Source organism: Ostrea edulis, chromosome 4 (assembly GCF_947568905.1).
Source record: "Ostrea edulis chromosome 4, xbOstEdul1.1, whole genome shotgun sequence".
Taxonomy (NCBI): domain Eukaryota; kingdom Metazoa; phylum Mollusca; class Bivalvia; order Ostreida; family Ostreidae; genus Ostrea; species Ostrea edulis.
In genome coordinates, this window is record NC_079167.1 from 43184022 (window position 1) to 43202981 (window position 18960).

An 18960-nucleotide genomic window follows, 5' to 3' on the forward strand; every position below is an offset into this window, starting at 1 on the left:
AACTTGTATTCCTCCGAGAGGAAGCCTATGACTAAATACCAGGGCAATATCTGTATCCGTAATGGAAAAAAGCCCGGAAAACTGTTTGACCTATTTTTAGCTCAAAAGTAGGTCAAGGATAGACCAATCCAGCTGAAATGCATACTGAACATGAATTCCTCCGAGAGGAAGCCTTTGACTAAATATCAGGGCAATATCTGTATCCATAATCAAAAACAGCCCGGAAAACTATTTTACCTACTTTTAGTCCTAAAGTATGTCAAGGACGGACCAATCCAGCTGAAATGCAAACTGAAGTCGCATTCCTCTAAAAGGAAGCTTAAGTGTAAATTTCAAGGCAATATATGTATCTGTAACGAAAAAAAGTCCGGAAAACTGTTTGACCTAATTATAGCCATAAAGTAGGTCAAGGATGGACCAATCCAGCTGAAATGCAAACTCACTCTTCCAATTCTTGAGGGAGATATTGTGACCAAATTTCAAAGTTGTACATTCATCCTTTACGGAAAAAAGTAGGGGAAACATGACCCCGGACGGATGGACGACCAGCCAGCCAGCCGGACAGACGCACGGACAGTGCCATAACATAATGGACGTATAAAAACTTCTGTATTTTGTGATCGTGATATTCTTTAAATCGGAACAAGTAGGTCCCCTTAGTTTGGTAAATTCGTACCTAGACAGCGTACACGTACATGTAAAACGATAGTTGAGGATGTCTGTCGGTAATTAGCCATGCTTAGATTTAATCATTGATTACCGGGCGTTGCCCAGCTCTGGCCACGCGAAGGTTCCACATTCACCCAAGAGCCATGTAATTTTGAATAAAAATCTAAACTCCGAAAGTAAAGAAACTGTACTCCCTAAAGTAAATAATGTAACCCCAACAGTGTGCTTTATCAATATTTTGTCATTTTGATTAAGAAAAAAAAAAAAAGAGAAAAGAATTATGATAATACAGTCTTTAATCGTCTTGATGATGAAATGATAATATTAAAATTTCAATAACGAATATGCTTCAACAACTGAAGTTTAAAAAGAAGCATACTATTCATAGTGTATATCAAAGTGGATTGAAATATTGCAGAAGAGTGTGTGTAATACACATGTATAATTACAAATAATATGTAGCGTGACACAATAAAATGTGCATATAAATGCACCATAAATGTAAGTGCGATTTATTTAAGTTACCTTAGATATCTAGAATTCAGTTTGATTCAATATTGTCTAAAACGCGAACTTACGGTAGATCGCATAATCAGCGACCGTGTTCAGGTTTCGGCATTTATAAAACGCAGTAGTTTTACCGCTTTTTGTATTAAATAAACTCTGGTTCTTTACCTTCTTTATGGAATTCCCAGAAAAAGTTATATGATTCTTGTTTGATGGGTCACAAACAGTTAAAACAAAAAGTTTGATGCCATTATATTTACTATTAAGAAAAAAAGTCATGCAAAAATCGTTATCCGTGATTTTCGGGTTTCGGCCGTACTACATTTACCGCTTTCCGTATTTGTACACCACATGTCTGATATGTCAACAAAGTATTTCAGTTTCACTATGTTTTAACTGTTTCTGTTTGATAGGAAGCATGACGTTGGAGGCCATTAAGTACGGCGATGGGAAATTGGAAATACTGAACCAGCTTCTCCTTCCAAAGGAATCAAAATATGTGTCCATTCTGTCTGTGGAGGACGGCTGGAAAGCGATTAAACTAATGCAGGTTAGTACTTACAATGCGTAGTTACTTACTTACTACTAATAATAGTTAGATATACACTGTTGTAGTCATGATAGTGTTGTCTGCAGATCTAGTTCTAATCGAAACACAACGCGAATCACTTACGTCTAATTTAATTAAAAGAGAGAAAAAAAAGAGGGAGAGAGGGGAAAAAACCCGATACTGTCCGAAAGTGGCTAACTAGCTAGAGTTGTAGAACTTAATTCAGGACGTCAGATAAGAAATTAGGCTAGATCTAGTCTACAAAAGAAATTCACTGTATCTATATATCCATTTAATGAATTAATAGTTCAATTGTTTCATCTTGAAACACGGATTGAAATAAATAATTATTGAATTATCGTTGATTTGAAAAATATATATATAGAGTCTACCTAGGTGTTCATGTCAGGCTATTTTGATGTTAAGTTAGGTGAGAACACAGAGAGAGGGGGGGGGGGGGGAGCGAGAAAGAGAGAGATAGAACCAGTCAGGGTATTTTTGTAAGCTTAGTAGGAATAGAGAGAGAGAACCAGTCATGCAGCTCTTTTTGTAACCTTATTCTAGGTGAGAGGTGCCCCAGCAATCGCTATAGTAGGATGCCTGAGTTTAGCTATAGAACTAAAGAAAGAATCCTTCTCGAATACGGAAGAAATTTCCATGTTCATTGAAGAGAAGCTGAATTACTTGGTGACTTCCAGACCTACTGCGGTCAACATGAGCAAAGCAGCAAAATACTTCATAGAGAAAGCCAAGAAACTGGCGGGTAAAGAGGACTCTAACGTACAGGAAATGCTGGACAGGTATCACTGCTTCTGTTTTATGTACTTGTTTTTAATTCTGAAGTTGGCTAATATAATGTAAATGTTGGAAAAACTACTGTACACTGTAATATGCACCAGAATTAATACAGAACTAAACACTTCTTCAAATAGCTGCAGAACTATAGCTTTCTAAAGAAGAAAAAATGGGGTAGACCCAACAAGGTTTTTTCCCCAAGAGAGCTACAGTTTTGCAGCTACTTATAAAATAGCAAGAGTGTTAAATTTGAGAATGATATATATATGTAAAAATTCATTAAGCTGTTCTGAATTTGTAAAAAAAAAAAAAAAAATTCTTGATTAAAAAAATACTTAATGCATTTGAATTTTTACTGAATGGTTCTTTACAAATGCAGTTACATTGTGCGAGAAATGAACTAGTGTGTTTTATACCTATTGTGAATGAACTAGTGTGTTTTATACCTATTACTTGTGAATAAATAGTGTGTCTGCCTATTACTTGTATATTTCTGTTTCTTTATTTCCACAATTATTAATTAAAGTAAATCTTCGTGTCATTAGCATAGTGACTGAAATGGAAGAGCTGCTCCCAAAGGACATTGCTGTGAATAAGACTCTGAGTAAATTTGGGGCTGACCACATTCTGAATTTCTATGATGGGAATCCGGTGGACATCCTGACACACTGTAACACAGGGTCGCTCGCTACAGCTGGGTACGGAACAGCATTGGGTACGTTTCTGCTGCACTGGTAATACATGTATACATAATGGTTTCCTATATGTATGTACTCGTTTCCCCAACATGCTGCATCCACATGTAGTTTGCAGTCTATGTAACCTGTAGTTAACGTTGCAAAACTTTCTTTTTTGAAATTTCCTTCTTAAAAAGCTGTTTAGCTGTTATGCCCTCTGGGCCCAAAATTGGAATAAACTTATCTATCTTATCGTAATTGTACATGGTTTCAGATAAACTTTTTTTTTGTTAATAGAGACTAAAAAGGAATAGAATATCTAAACCACATTTCCACCCCACCCCCCTTTTATGGAAATCGTGGGGTTTTTATTTTTGGTGTGTATCCATCAGTTTGTACCAACAGAATTGAGAGGTCAAACACAAAGGTCGAGAAGGTGATTCAAACAAACTCACGTTTCAGTACATACTGGGTTTTATGGATCGCGTGTAAATGAACACATACATGTACTGTAACGTGTGAGAATACACGTGGTACTTTTTGCTGTGTTAAATGTCAGTTCCACGTCTGTTCTAAGATATATTGTAGCACTATCCTCTCCTGATTCCGTGTTATTTTTAAATGGAAATGAAAATTACATTAAATGATATATCAAAATCTCAAACTAAAAACAGAGCGAAGAAAAAGTAGCAAAATTACCTAATAAGAATGTACGCTCTCATCGTCGGAAACCCACGGTGCGACATCACTACATAGTTAAAATTCAAAATATCTGATTGTGGAGTAAAGAAAACAAAAAGCCAAAACAAACCATATCTTTTAACAATGAAATTACATGTTTGGATATATTATAAAGGGTTGTTTAAGTATTATCTATACGTTCTTTCAATTTTTCTCTAAGGTGTCATCCGAACTCTACAGGAAATGGACAAACTTAAACACGTGTACTGCACCGAGACCCGCCCATACAACCAGGGCGCCCGACTAACAGCGTACGAACACGTGTATGAAAAAATGCCAGCCACTTTAATTTGTGACAGCATGGCGTCCACCTTGATGGATCGCAGAGGAGTGTCGGCAGTGGTGGTGGGCGCGGATCGAGTGGCGGGGAACGGTGACACCGCCAACAAGATCGGAACTTACCAGTTGGCGATTGCTGCAAAACACCATGACGTTCCGTTTTACGTCGCATGTCCGGTGTCATCGTTTGATCCGCACATTCATAGTGGGGACGATATTCACATCGAAGAACGACCACACGAAGAAATAACGCATCATAACGGAGTCTCGGTTGCAGCACCGGGTTTGTATTGTGCTATCTTCATGATTTTAAGTGGCAGATCCAGCAAATTTTCAGTGCGGAGGAGGGGGTGGATGCGACCCAAGTTTGTACGTTTTCCACCCAAGAAAGGGTTGTGTTGAAGACTCAAACATGGCAAAAATATGACCTTTATTTATGTAAATTCAATCAAAGGGGGGTTGCAACCCTCGACAGCCCCCTCTAGATCCACCACTGATTATATGCAGCAGCGGGTATGTAATATGCTATCTGTATGTGATTGTCAGTTGTAGATTGGCAGGGGACCATCGAGAGGGAGTCACGGGGAAGTTCAACATCTGCATCCTAAGGTCGAAAAAATAATAATGAAAAGGTCAATTCGTGCCATTTATGGCGTCTGCAACCCCCACCCATTTTAGCGGAAAATGTACAATCTTGTGTTGCATCCTCAGGCGCTTGTTTCTTGAACTTCGCAAGCTATGTGGTAACGAGTGATATTGTAAAATATAGATTGCCAAGTTTATGAAACAAGCGCCTGTGGTCGCATCTCCCTAAAAAAAAAAGCGCCTGTGGTCGCATCTCCCTAAAAACAAAAGGTATGCTTGATCCACATCTTATTAATTAGTAACAACAAATTTGAAAAAAATTAAATTTAAAAAAATGGCAATGTATTCATTTTGTTTTGTCTTTCATTTAAAGGAATTAAATGCTGGAATCCTGCCTTCGACGTCACACCGGCATCGCTAATTACTGGGGGAATCATTACGGAATTTGGTGTGTTCACGCCCTCAGAACTGTCGGAGAAACTCGAACCTCTCTTACATAGTCACCACCTACATCACGAAAACCCTCCTTCACAAGAATAAGCCAGATTAGTCTAGTCCACAGTATTACAGTCAAATTTGTGATAGCCATTGTACATTCATGTTTTTCATTCCAACTATGACGAAATACACATTGTTCTGAAATAAAAAGTTCTAAGTCATCGTTCTTTTTATATTCTGAGCTGTGAAATACGTCATAGTTATATTATAGAAGGCTAAATGGACATAGAAAAAAATCCTGTGTGACAGTAGAGCATTCTGATGCTAGTTTTTACCGCATGTCAACACTGTTCGCTGTGGGCTGGTTTATATATCTATACTTGCTAGGTTTTAAGGGATTGTTGTTTACTTTGTTACTTCAAACCAGGATGTAAAGATGTTGGTGTTTAATTCCACAAATGAAAACCGGAGGTTTCGGCACTATTGCAATTTGTTATTGTTAAATATATCGAATGTGGAAGTGGTAAAAAGGAAGAAATATTTATTACATGCATCATTAGCACTGAAAACGCTATAAAATTCTGCTTAGCGGCATCGAGAAGCGATAATTGCGGGTGACTAATGAATCAACGACTCGGAGACGGTCTTGTTAAGGTGTTTAACATCCTTAATGTATGGGTGTCCCGGAGTTTATGACCCAAAATCCAATTGTTGGACTATTTATATGAGGAAATCAACAGCACAAAAAATGATTCTGCCTATCGATCGTTAGAAACGCAAAACGCGGTCAGCTTCCAAAGACATTGCACCAGCTCCAAAATATGGATCTGTTTTTCAAGATCCCGAAATAGATAGGTGTAAATCGGAGATGGCCCTCCAGAGGATGTTAGCTGAGATCTGTTTGATTCTTGAAATCTATTTACTGTGTGTATACGGTAAGTAGCGTGAATTTTCTTTAACTCTTAACAATCAAACAATCGGAGTGCAGTCTTTTATGCATGTTGGCACCAATGCAGGGATTTTTCGTGCGCTTGGTTTCTTGCGATTGGAGGTTAGAGAAGGAGTGTATGAAATGGCGCGCAGAGTCGTGTGTACTTCATACATGTATAATGGTTAAAATAGTTAAAACAAATGATGTTGTATTATAAGATCCCCGTTATCAGTTTTAAGTAATCATGGGCGATGTTATATAATTCCTTGAGGATTTTAATAGCAAATTATGTTGTAGAGTTACAACTTGATGCAGATTACACTTAATCTCTAACTGTAAATTTTAAATGTTTCGTATAATTTGCTATGAAATCCATTCCTTATTAATTAATTTGTATTTTAATGAATACACTTTTAATTTTGATTTGATTGATTGATTGTTTTTACGTCTCGTCGGGAATTTCTCGCTCATATTGAGACGTCACATGGTCTGGATTTCTCGAAAGAAACTTTAGTCGAAACTTTAACTCAAGTCTGAGATTTTACTCAAATTTTGACAGAATAAAAGAAAACTCTAAATTAAGTGTGATATTTTTTCGAGAAATCCAAGTCAGTTGTAGGTGAAGCACCACAAATTTAGACCTATGCTTAGCGTTCAGGGCCGTAGCAGTACGGGTTTAACGTGCCAACGCTATCGTTGAAGACACCACGATGCTTTCAATAACCAAATATATTGCTCAACCAATTTTCTCTTTAATGAATTTTACATTATTATTTTAAAGTGTTTATTAAACACAACACCCCTGGTCGTTGGTACGTTCTAACAGAGAAACGACTTTGTTGAATGACCTTGACCTTTAGCATTCACTTAACAATGACCTTGACTTTTCAGTTGACCTATCTTGTATACTGTTATTACCGGTACTATTATTCTAGAAACAGTGTGTTAGTATGATAATTCACGAGTAGAATTTTCACACGGTTCTTCAACGAAAGGTAAACCGATATCTAAAAAGTTATGACCAAGGTAAAAGTTACAGACAGAAAAAGAGACGGACCGACGGTTTTCGATCTCGAGAACATGATTTATATATCGTAGAAAATATAGTGTATGAATAGTATTAACTCTTATAACGGGCAACATAATTATTTGGTCCATCAAAATTGCATACAATAAAAAAACATCTCAAATCCGAATCCCTGCTGCCTTCTTGTTCGTCTCAGTACGATTTAGTTATTACAAGTTTACATAGTCGATTTTATATTTTAAAATATTACTTCGAAATCAAGGTTTACAGAAAGATGGGTCACTTGTAAATCTTTCGGACACCGGGTATACTAAATTATGTTTGTGATTTTTTAAATAAATTGTATAGGCTTCACTATTGTTAAATTGCATACATGTCACGAATTTTCCTCTGCTTCCATACATATCTAGTCTTACCTAAAGCTTGATCTTCATGTAGTTTATGTCGAAATTGAATGCAACGTTATAAAATTTATTCCCTTCAAAAACTTCCCTAATATATTTCCATGGAATATATATAGATTGTATTTTATTTATGATTGATGATATACAGTTTGTTTTGCTTGTTTGGTGGGTTATTAGCTCACTTGAGTTGAAAGCTCAAGTGAACTTTTCTGATCGCCTGTTGTCCGTCGTCTGTCCGTCTGTAAAATTTTCACATTTTCGACTTCCTCTCCAGAACCACTAGGCCAATTTCAACCAAACTTGGTCAAAAGCATCCTTGGGTTAAGGGCTTTCAAGCTTGTTCAAATGAAGGGTCATGTCCCCTTCAAAGTGGAGATAAATGAAAAATAGTGTGGGGTAATTTAAAAATCCTTTTCTCAAGAACCACTGGACCCGAAGAGCTGAAATTTACATGAAAGCTTCCTGACATAACTGCAAATTCAAATTTGTGAAAATCGTGGTCCCGGGGGATAAGGTGGGTGGAGCCACAATAGGGGATCAAAGATTTACATGCGAATTCATAGGGGGAAATCTTTGAAAATCTTCTCAAGAATCACTGGGCCAGAAAAGTTTACATTTACATGAAAGCTTCGTGACGTAGTGCAGAATCAAGTTTTCAAGTTTGTTAAAATCACCCCCCCCCCCCCTTTGGGGGAAGGGTTGTGCCACAGACGGGGATGAAAGTTTTACATCCAAATATATAGGGAAAATCTTTAATAATCTTTTACATTTACATGAATGCATCCTGACATAGTGAAGATTCAAGTTAGTTAATACCACGGCCCCCGGGGGTAGGGTGGGGTCACAATAGGGATCGAAGTTTTACATACATACATTAGACATTTTACATGAGAATATAGGAGGATCGTTTCTTCTAGAGAAGACCAAGGGTACGATTTCAAAATCGATAGGTACGCATCCTCAATAGTTCTGAGGGGTAATGTAAACACGGAAATGTTTGCGTGATGGAAATCTTTGCTAATTTTGCAAAAATTCATATCATAAATTTTAAAATGAGATACATGTATGATGAAATATTTCAGGACTAACTATGGAGGGATGTGAGGAAGGATGGACGTTTTATAAACAACTCTGTTACCAAGTAAAAACGGATCCATTCAAACTGACACACAAAGAAGCGCAGGGTGTCTGTAGCACCAACAACGCGGAGCTGGCCAGTGTATGGGACAACAAAGAAAACGAGTTTATTGTACAGCAACTGTTAAAAGTTAGTCAAAGTACTTTATTGTACAGCAACTGTTAAAAGTTAGTCAAAGTACTTTATTGTACAGCAACTGTTAAAAGTTAGTCAAAGTACTTTATTGTACAACAACTGTTAAAAGTTAGTCAAAGTACTTTATTGTACAGCAACTGTTAAAAGTTAGTCAAAGTACTTTATTGTACAGCAACTGTTAACAGTTAGTCAAAGTACTTTATTGTACAGCAACTGTTAACAGTTAGTCAAAGTACTGTATTGTACAGCAACTGTTAAAAGTTAGTCAAAGTACTGTATTGTACAGCAACTGTTAAAAGTTAGTGAAAGTGGTTTATTGTACAGCAACTGTTAAAAGTTATTGAAAGTGGTTTATTGTATAAAGACTGATAAAAGTTAGTGAACGTAGTTTATTGTATAGACTGTTTTAAAAAGGTTAATATTTATGATACAAGAACTGTAAAACATTTCTCACAGTACTTAATTGTACAAGAGTTGTTGGAGTTAGTCAAAATGCTTTCATTTACAGTACCCGGTAAAATCAAAATATGAATGAAAACAACTAAAGATTATTAATGACTTTAAACTTCTCTGTACCGCCAGCTTATCCTTTAGACACCGTCAATTATAGTTTAACTGTAGCAATAAAATGACAGAGCTCTAGATAATTTTTACCACAAAGAGTATTTACCCCCTGATTTTCAAATCAATGAGTATTTTGCTTTTCAGAAAAATTCAAAAGTGTATTTTGTTAATTTACTGATTATCTTTGCTCTTTTGCACAGAAGATGTCACCAGATAAACGATACTTCTTCCGTTAAACTTTAACTTAGTTTATACTAAAAGGCCGCTCCAGCTATTTAAGGGGAAAATCCTTTGTAGTTCTTTTTATTAAGACTATTCATTGTCATTTGGAATTTGATATTTATCATTGATGCATTAAATTTGAATATGTCAGACACTCAGTCACATGATTATGATCCAATTCTGTATATCATTCGTCCACAATTGATAATACAAGTTTTTTTTTCTGTGCTTTGGACCGCACACTAACTCTTTAAGAAAGAAAGTATAACAAGTAGGCCTATATAATAGTGTTTTGAGTTAACTCTTCCAATTTTTCAAAATTGTGATTGTCATCAAAACGTATGTCATAGTGCTAAATATCATGTATGATCAAGCCCTGGGCTAACCTCAATTCATATGAACAGATAATTCATATTTATATCATACTACATGTATCGCAAATACGCGGACTAAGACGCATTACTTTGGGAGTGTAAAGCGTATTTACTTTCGCTAATGCGTAATTGTACGCATGATTTTCAACTTAAATGCGTATTTGGTAAAATTTAATGAGTATTTACGCTGATACGCACCTTATCTGGAGCTCTGAAAATGTACTAAATATTAAAATGGATTCACGTATCGAAGCCGAGTATACAGAAAATACCACACGCTTCCAGTATTGGCACCCCCTCCTCCCGTAAACAAACATTGACACTCCCCGTAAACAAACATTGACACTCCCCGTAAACAAACATTGACACTCCCCGTAAAACAAACATTGACACTCCCCGTAAAACAAACATTGACACTCCCCGTAAACAAACATTGACACTCCCCGTAAACAAACATTGACACTCCCCGTAAACAAACATTGACACTCCCCGTAAAACAAACATATTGACACACCCGCCCCGGTAAAACAAACATATTAACACCCCCGCCCCGGTAAAACAAACAATCAACTTCCGCTATCGTCAACACCCCCGTAAAACAATCAGCTTCCGTTATTGACACACACACCCTCCGTAAAACAAACAATCAACTTCCATTATTGACACACACACCCTCCGTAAAACAAACAATCAGCTTCCATTATTGACACACACACCCTCTGTAAAACGAACAATCAGCTTCCGTTATTGACACCATACCTCGTAAAACAAACAATCAGCTTCCGTTATTGACACACACACCCTCCGTAAAACAAACAATCAGCTTCCGTTATTGACACCATACCTCGTAAAACAAACATTCAGCTTCCTTTATTGACACACACACCCTCCGTAAAACAAACAATCAGCTTCCGTTATTGACACCATACCTCGTAAAACAAACAATCAGCTTCCGTTATTGACACACACACCCTCCGTAAAACAAACAATCAGCTTCCGTTATTGACACCATACCTCGTAAAACAAACATTCAGCTTCCTTTATTGACACACACACCCTCCGTAAAACAAACAATCAGCTTCCGTTATTGACACCATACCTCGTAAAACAAACAATCAGCTTCCTTTATTGACACACACACCCTCCGTAAAACAAACAATCAGCTTCCGTTATTGACACACACACCCTCCGTAAAACAAACAATCAGCTTCCGTTATTGACACACACACCCTCCGTAAAACAAACAATCAGCTTCCGTTATTGACACACACACCCTCCGTAAAACAAACAATCACAAAATATATTTCATATATTTTATAATATATAGGTTTTTATGTGAAGTTGAAAGGTCAATGCGTTTATTGAGAAATATACTGAAACACTTATATATTATTATTGACTTACAGCCTAGCAGTGCTTGGATTGGTCTAATATATTGTGATTGATCTACAGCCTAGCAGTGCTTGGATTGGTCTAATATATTGTGATTGACTTACAGCCAAGCAGTGCTGACAGTGCATGGATTGGTCTAATATATTGTGATTGACTTACAGCCAAGCAGTGGTGACAGTGCGTGGATTGGTCTAATATATTGTAATTGACTTACAGCCTAGCAGTGCTTTGATTGGTCTAATATATTGTGATTGATCTACAGCCTAGCAGTGCTTGGATTGGTCTAATATATTGTGATTGACTTACAGCCAAGCAGTGCTGACAGTGCATGGATTGGTCTAATATATTGTGATTGACTTACAGCCAAGCAGTGGTGACAGTGCGTGGATTGGTCTAATATATTGTGATTGACTTACAGCCTAGCAGTGCTTTGATTGGTCTAATATATTGTTATTGAATTACAGCCTAGCAGTACTGACAGTGCTTTGATTGGTCTAATATATTGTGATTGACTTACAGCCTAGCAGTGCTTTGATTGGTCTAATATATTGTTATTGAATTACAGCCTAGCAGTACTGACAGTGCTTTTATTGGTCTAATATATTGTGATTGACTTACAGCCTAGCACTGCTTTGATTGGTCTAATATATTGTTATTGAATTACAGCCTAGCAGTACTGACAGTGCTTTTATTGGTCTAATATATTGTGATTGACTTACAGCCTAGCACTGCTTTGATTGGTCTAATATATTGTGATTGACTTACAACCAAGCAGTGGTGACAGTGCATGGATTGGTCTAATATATTGTGATTGACTTACAGCCTAGCAGTGCTTTGATTGGTCTAATATATTGTTATTGAATTACAGCCTAGCAGTACTGACAGTGCTTTTATTGGTCTAATATATTGTGATTGACTTACAGCCTAGCACTGCTTTGATTGGTCTAATATATTGTTATTGAATTACAGCCTAGCAGTACTGACAGTGCTTTTATTGGTCTAATATATTGTGATTGACTTACAGCCTAGCACTGCTTTGATTGGTCTAATATATTGTGATTGACTTACAACCAAGCAGTGGTGACAGTGCATGGATTGGTCTAATATATTGTGATTGACTTGCAGCCTAGCAGTTCTGACAGTGCATGGATTGGTCTAAAACAGGAGAGGCGGGGGAATAAGTATGTCTGGATCTGGGTGGATGGATCTATAGCTGACATCGCTAGCTGGAAATATGGTACAGTGCATATAGTAATACAATATAGGATTATAGAGTTACAATATAGGATTATAGAATTACAATATAGGATTATAGAGTTATAATATAGGATTATAGATTTACAATATAGGATTATATAATTACAATATAGGATTATAGAGGTATAATATTATAGAATTACAATATAGGATTATAGAGGTACAATATTATAGAATTACAATATAGGATTATAGAGCTACAATATTATAGAATTACAATATAGGATTATAGAATTACAATATCATAGAATTACAATATAGGATTATAGAATTACAATATTATAGAATTACAATATAGGATTATAGAGTTATAATATTATAGAATTACAATATAGGATTATAGAGTTATAATATTATAGAATTACAATATAGGATTATAGAATTACAATATTATAGAATTACAATATAGGATTATAGAGTTATAATATTATAGAATTACAATATAGGATTATAAAATTACAATATTATAGAATTACAATATAGGATTATAAAGCTACAATATTATAGAATTACAATATAGGATTATAGAGCTACAATATTATAGAATTACAATATAGGATTATAAAATTACAATATTATAGAATTACAATATAGGATTATAGAGCTACAATATTATAGAATCACAATATAGGATTATAGAATTACAATATAGGATTATAGAATTACAATATCATAGAATTACAATATACGATTATAGAATTACAATATAAGATTATAGAATCACAATATAGGATTATAGAATTACAATATAGGATTATAGAGTTATAATATTATAGAATTACAATGTAGGATTATAGAGTTACAGTATAGGATTATAGATTTACAATATAGGATTATAGAGTTATAATATAGGATTATAGAGTTATAATATAGGATAATAGAATTACAATATATATATATATATATGGTATGATAATGAATTACATAATTACAATATATGGTATGGATTAATCAGTTACAATATATAGTATGGCTTACACAATTACAATATAGGGTATGGGTTACTTAATTACAATATATGGTATGGACTATACAGTTACAAATTGTGTGCGAGTTTAGATTTAAAACAAATGCATCCCTCTGTTTTGATAAAAATTTCTGTGTCGCTGACTGCATTGGTCTTGATTTTAATGATTGATTAAAACGTCTGATGAAAGGTGATATATTCTGAATGCAGGAAACACTCACGAAAACACAGGGCTGTGTGGAATAATCCGGCGGGACGGAACTCAGAGTCGACAGAACTGCACGGAACCGCTTCAGTCCTTCGTCTGCAAAAGAAGTTTGTTAACTTTTGAAAAGGAGAAAAAATAGTAACATTACTATCATGTTGTAGTAATATTAATTATGTCAATCAATGCTTAATATTATTACCGATTTCTTCATAGTGAGTGAAATTTTACTTTTACAGATTTGAAAATGTGGTACGTTGTCAGTGACGTATTTGAAAATGAGTACCGTAATGAAGATTTCAGCGAGGAGCCACAAAAATTATTGTTCGAGAGAGTGTGGCCCCCTAAAGTGGAGAAGATCCACGACTACTTGAAGCACCTGGCCCAAACTGCCGTCTCCAAGGAGACGGATTGCGCATACAAATGTTTCCGTGCCGACGCATGCAGAGCTTTTTCTGTCCAGTGTAAAGTGGCCTGGAAATGTGAAAAGTATGACTGTGAAGTTTACCGTCCAATCATTTCCTGAAGATTTTGCGGAGAGAATAAATTATCAATTGGTTTTGAGAGAACACTTGAGTGACCAGTGCCGAGTGATCCAGGGGTGGATCTAGAACATTTTCAAAGGAGATATTGTACCTTTTCTGCCCCAAATGGGAGCGGTTAAAAACCTCAAAATGGCAAAAAAAATTGAATTTTTTTTTAACCCCGTAACGCCCCTCTAGACCCACCACTGTAGATCATAATTCGAATAAGTAACATATATTATTATCATTACTATCTATATACCATTGAAATATATTATTGAATACATAATAACTCTATGTAGTATTTCATGTTTGACATTATCTGTATACCCTGATTTACAAACAGATCATACGCAGAACAAGCTCTTGTGTAGCGAATTAGCTGCATATCGCCCATTTCTATAGGCTGCGATCCCTATCTCCGCCAAGTTTCTACCAGTGGAGTTTCATAAATAAAGAAGAATATTCTCACTTTTTTATTTTCTTCATTTCAAAATCGAATGGCGAATTTAGGGGTGATCTTTCTCTTTCATATCCGTACATGTACATCTATTACAGTCAGTATGGAGAAAATTCGAACGATGTAGAATATTTTTTCAAACCAAAGTACCGGATTGTGATGTGAAATAAAATCTATCATCCCTTCCTGATCAATTTTATCAAAATTAGACGTAACATTCGCTTCTTCATATGACTTAATATCTTTTGTTACAATGATATGATCCGGGCAAATATTTCGGGGTGGGGGTTCTATGACATTATAAAAGGTAAAATGAAATGGTGAAGATAACAAAAAGTGATCAATATCATAACTCCTAAAAGGAATACAAAATTAAGAGTTGGGCAAAAACGAACCCCTGGACATATCAGAGGTGAGATCCGGTGCCTAGGAGAAGTAATCATCCACTGTCGACCGGTCATATCCGCCGTGAGTCCTATATCATGATCGGTTAAACGGAGTTATCCGTAGTCAAAATCAGTGTGTAAAGAACGGCCTAACAATATGGTATAAAACACGTCAGACAGCATTTGACCCAACGACAGGTTTTATTGACAAGCTAAATCGTTATAACGACCATAGAATTTGCGAAATGTTGACGTGTTAAGATTTTCAGGAAGGGGGTCAGAGTTGAAATGATTGGAATAATAACTTTGCTTCGTATCATTTGTCTATGGTCTTCAACAATCATTATTGATTAACGACGGGAACTAGTTTTAAAGTTGTATGAACTTTTCTTCCAACCCTCTTAGTTAAATATGATCAGTAAAATATTTTCAAAACAATTTCTATGAGATCATCACAATAGTTCCGATTTGTTCCTCTGTAACACGAACTATGCGTCAGATTAAGATGTATTTACATCGGAGGGAACGCCTTCTTTCAAGTAATATCACTAAACTTTTTTTTTATTACTTTTCAAAACATTTATAAACACAAGACAACTTTCATCCTTGCATTCACACAGTTGGGAAGAATAATTAAAAATAACATGAGTAACATTTTAAAGTAACAGCAATTAAATCATTCGAAAAATGAAGTTATTCAAAAAAGACATTTCCATTTTGATCACCTTTTCAGAAAGACATTTGCGTTATAAAGACTTTTTTCATGTGAATAGTATAATTGTAAAATATGCTAAAATATCATTAAATGTAAAAGGTAAACCTTTCCTAGAGAATGAAAATATACATCTCTTGACCAACATAGTAATAAGATTAATAATATTTTCATGTTCAGTCAATAAACCAAATATTATTGTTTGTGAATCAAATTGCATTCTTTTCCCTGTCTTTTGTAATATCCAAAAAGACAGGCATGACCAAATTCTGGCAACAAATGGACAGTTAACAAATAAATGTATAATGGTTTCTGGTTCTTCCGAACAGATGGAGCAAGCCTTGTTATCTAATTTTTTTTTTATCTTATGCAAATAATTATTCGTACCTATAATTCGGTGTATTATTCTGTATGTAAACCATATCAGTCCAGTGTCTTTAGTGGTAAACATAATATTTCTATGTACTTTTTTCCAATTAAATGTAGATGGTAGATCTAGGTCAAGTTCCCATTTTGATTCACATATTGGTCTATATTCTTCTGTGTTACTAAGATAGTCGTATATAGTTCTAGATCCTTTTTTTATCTTTAATTAAGATTTTAATAGATATGGACTGATAGGGTTTTAAGGTTTGGTTTAATGTCAGATGTCGAACATCTGGCCAAGATCTCAGTATTGCTTTCTTAAGCCCTTCATAATAAGTAAAAGGTACCTTAACTAAATGTTCATTACAGATATGTTCAAACTTAATGAAATCACCATCTTTAACTAATACATCTGAGACTAAATGGAAACCCTTGTCATGCAGTTTCTTGGAAAAGGTTGTTTTATTTTGTATCTTACTTTTATCATTGTAGTGTACCATAAGGGTTCAAGAAGAACTTAATACATACAAATAAAAGATGATCTAGTGTAGCCCTAATCCGAGATTCCTCTGACTCTTACCCCCGCTTTTATATTTGACATGTGCGGGGGAGAGTCAGAGCGGACTCCATATTGAAAAGTGGGAATTCAGCGACACCAGCTGGTGTCGCCGCTTTACCTACCTCTTACAACTTTATTTCGCGAACCCATCTTCCAAGACGCGAGGATTCAGTTATCGGAAGATTATTCTACAAATACATCATGATTAATACGATGCTATCGCCGTTTAAACGATGGAATTTTGTGTTTACATGTGCTGACATCATGCGCAAAGAAATCAAATGGCGAGGCGGCGATCTAATTCAAGTGATGCTCCATTTGTCGGTGTTAGGGCCGTTTAAACGGCGATAGCATCGTATTAATCATGATCTATTTATAGATTTATCTTCCGTTAACTGAATTCTCACGTCTTGGAAGATAGATCCGCGAAATAAAGATGTAAGAGGTAGGTAAAGCAGCGACACCAGCTGGTGTCGCTGAATTCCCACTTTTCAATATGGAGTCCGCTCTGACTCTCCCCCGCACATGTCAAATATAAAAGCGGGGGTAAGAGTCAGTGGAATCTCGGATTAGTGTAGCCCTTATGTTTGAATTGAGCATATCATCAATATACAAAAGCAGGCGGGTAGCTGCCTATACGCAAGTACGCAAAATTGCGTACACATCATTTTCAGAGAGAGAGAGAGAGTTCTGTCGTTAGAATATTTGTGCCTCAAATATAACTTTGCGATTTATAATTTAATCAACATTATAATGCCCATTCAATCAAATTCATTCGTTTTTGAATTTCAACTATTCACTCAAAAACAAGAAGACAAAATAGGTGATTTCATTCATAAAACCCCGGAGCTTCTAGGTCCTCGAGGCGGCCACCAGACCATTTACCGTATAGTGTGTGTACACTTCATTCACAGGCACTCGACGTTTTAAATATCTATAATTAAAAAAATGTCTTCCTGTAAACATATTATGTTTACAGGAAGACAATTTTTTATTATAGATATTTAAAACGTCGAGTGCCTGTGACTTCATTTTCTTTTTTGGCCACGCACCTGAAAAGGACTGAAAACAAGGTATAATATCTTACAGGTTTCCCTCCTTATGTTAGTTATTATTATGATATTGACATAGAATATTACACAATACGTGTATAGTCAAGGGTAAAACATGAAAATCAATATCATTACTGTTTGATATGCTGAGAAAATAATTAAAAGCAGTTAACTTCACGAGACAATGTGCCATCACCTCCATAGTATATGGGTAGTGGCTTCTGTAACTTTTAATAAAAGTGTGTTAATCCATTTCCCAACAAAAGAGTTTTGATTTAGTTCACGTCCACTGATCGGAGCCTTGTAATCTTCACTGTTAAGTGTATTATACATTGAAACATGTTGTTTTGTTTGGGGGAGAATGATGCTGCTTTAGTATTTGAGTATTTGACTGGTGTGGATTTTGTACATATAGTGATTGGTTTAGTAGTGTTGTGTCAATTGACCAGAGGTTCTCAACCTGTTTAAATAAAGAGATTCTTTCCATGTCAAAATTGGTAAACGATTCTTTCTAAATTGCCTCCGTCAAAAACCAAGCAACCGTTCCATTCTACATAATCATATTCAAGAACGGGTCTTTCAAATTATATACATGTATACATTAGTTATCTCTGTCGAGATGGACGCCAACATTTCGTCTGTGACAACAATGTAAAAGAATATGTGCTTATGAAATTAGAAGTGCATCGAATAAAAAACAACAACAACAACAACAAAAGAAATGAAAAATTGAGGATAAGGAACAATGATCAATCTCAAAGATCCTATAAAGAATACAGAATTAATAGTAAGACAAACACGGATCCTTAGACATGCACACCATGGGGTTTTGATAAGGTGCCTAGGAGGAGTAAGCATCCCCTGTTGATCTGTCACACCCGCCGTGAGGCTTATACTTTGATTAGGTAAAATGAGTAATCGTAAATTCAAAAATTGCTATGAAACATGTCAGACAGCATTCGACCTAGTGACAGATTGTATCATATACATGTATAAAGACCAAAGAATTGGGGAAATACAACTGATTTGTCAGCAGCATGCATC

The 18960-nt window shown here is 35.5% G+C and overlaps 2 protein-coding genes across 2 annotated transcripts in view; both read left to right on the forward strand.

Moving 5' to 3' along the window:
- The first annotated feature begins 1504 nt into the window (after nucleotides 1–1504).
- Nucleotides 1505–14852, forward strand: LOC125671144 (methylthioribose-1-phosphate isomerase-like). The gene is given in 10 exon segments (XM_056162704.1): nucleotides 1505–1726; nucleotides 2291–2526; nucleotides 3067–3236; nucleotides 4100–4501; nucleotides 5177–5352; nucleotides 6014–6176; nucleotides 8686–8870; nucleotides 12554–12665; nucleotides 13863–13967; nucleotides 14097–14852. Coding segments are annotated over 10 exon segments (1968 nt in total). The 5' UTR covers nucleotides 1505–1594; the 3' UTR covers nucleotides 14384–14852.
- Nucleotides 14853–17900: 3048 nt separating this feature from the next.
- LOC125670379 (serine/threonine-protein kinase MAK-like) overlaps nucleotides 17901–18960 on the forward strand; it is a 32074-nt gene continuing 31014 nt past the window's right edge. The window contains exon 1 of the mRNA XM_056162705.1: nucleotides 17901–17937. The gene's annotated coding sequence lies outside the window, so the exon portion shown is untranslated. The remainder of the gene's footprint in view (nucleotides 17938–18960) is intronic.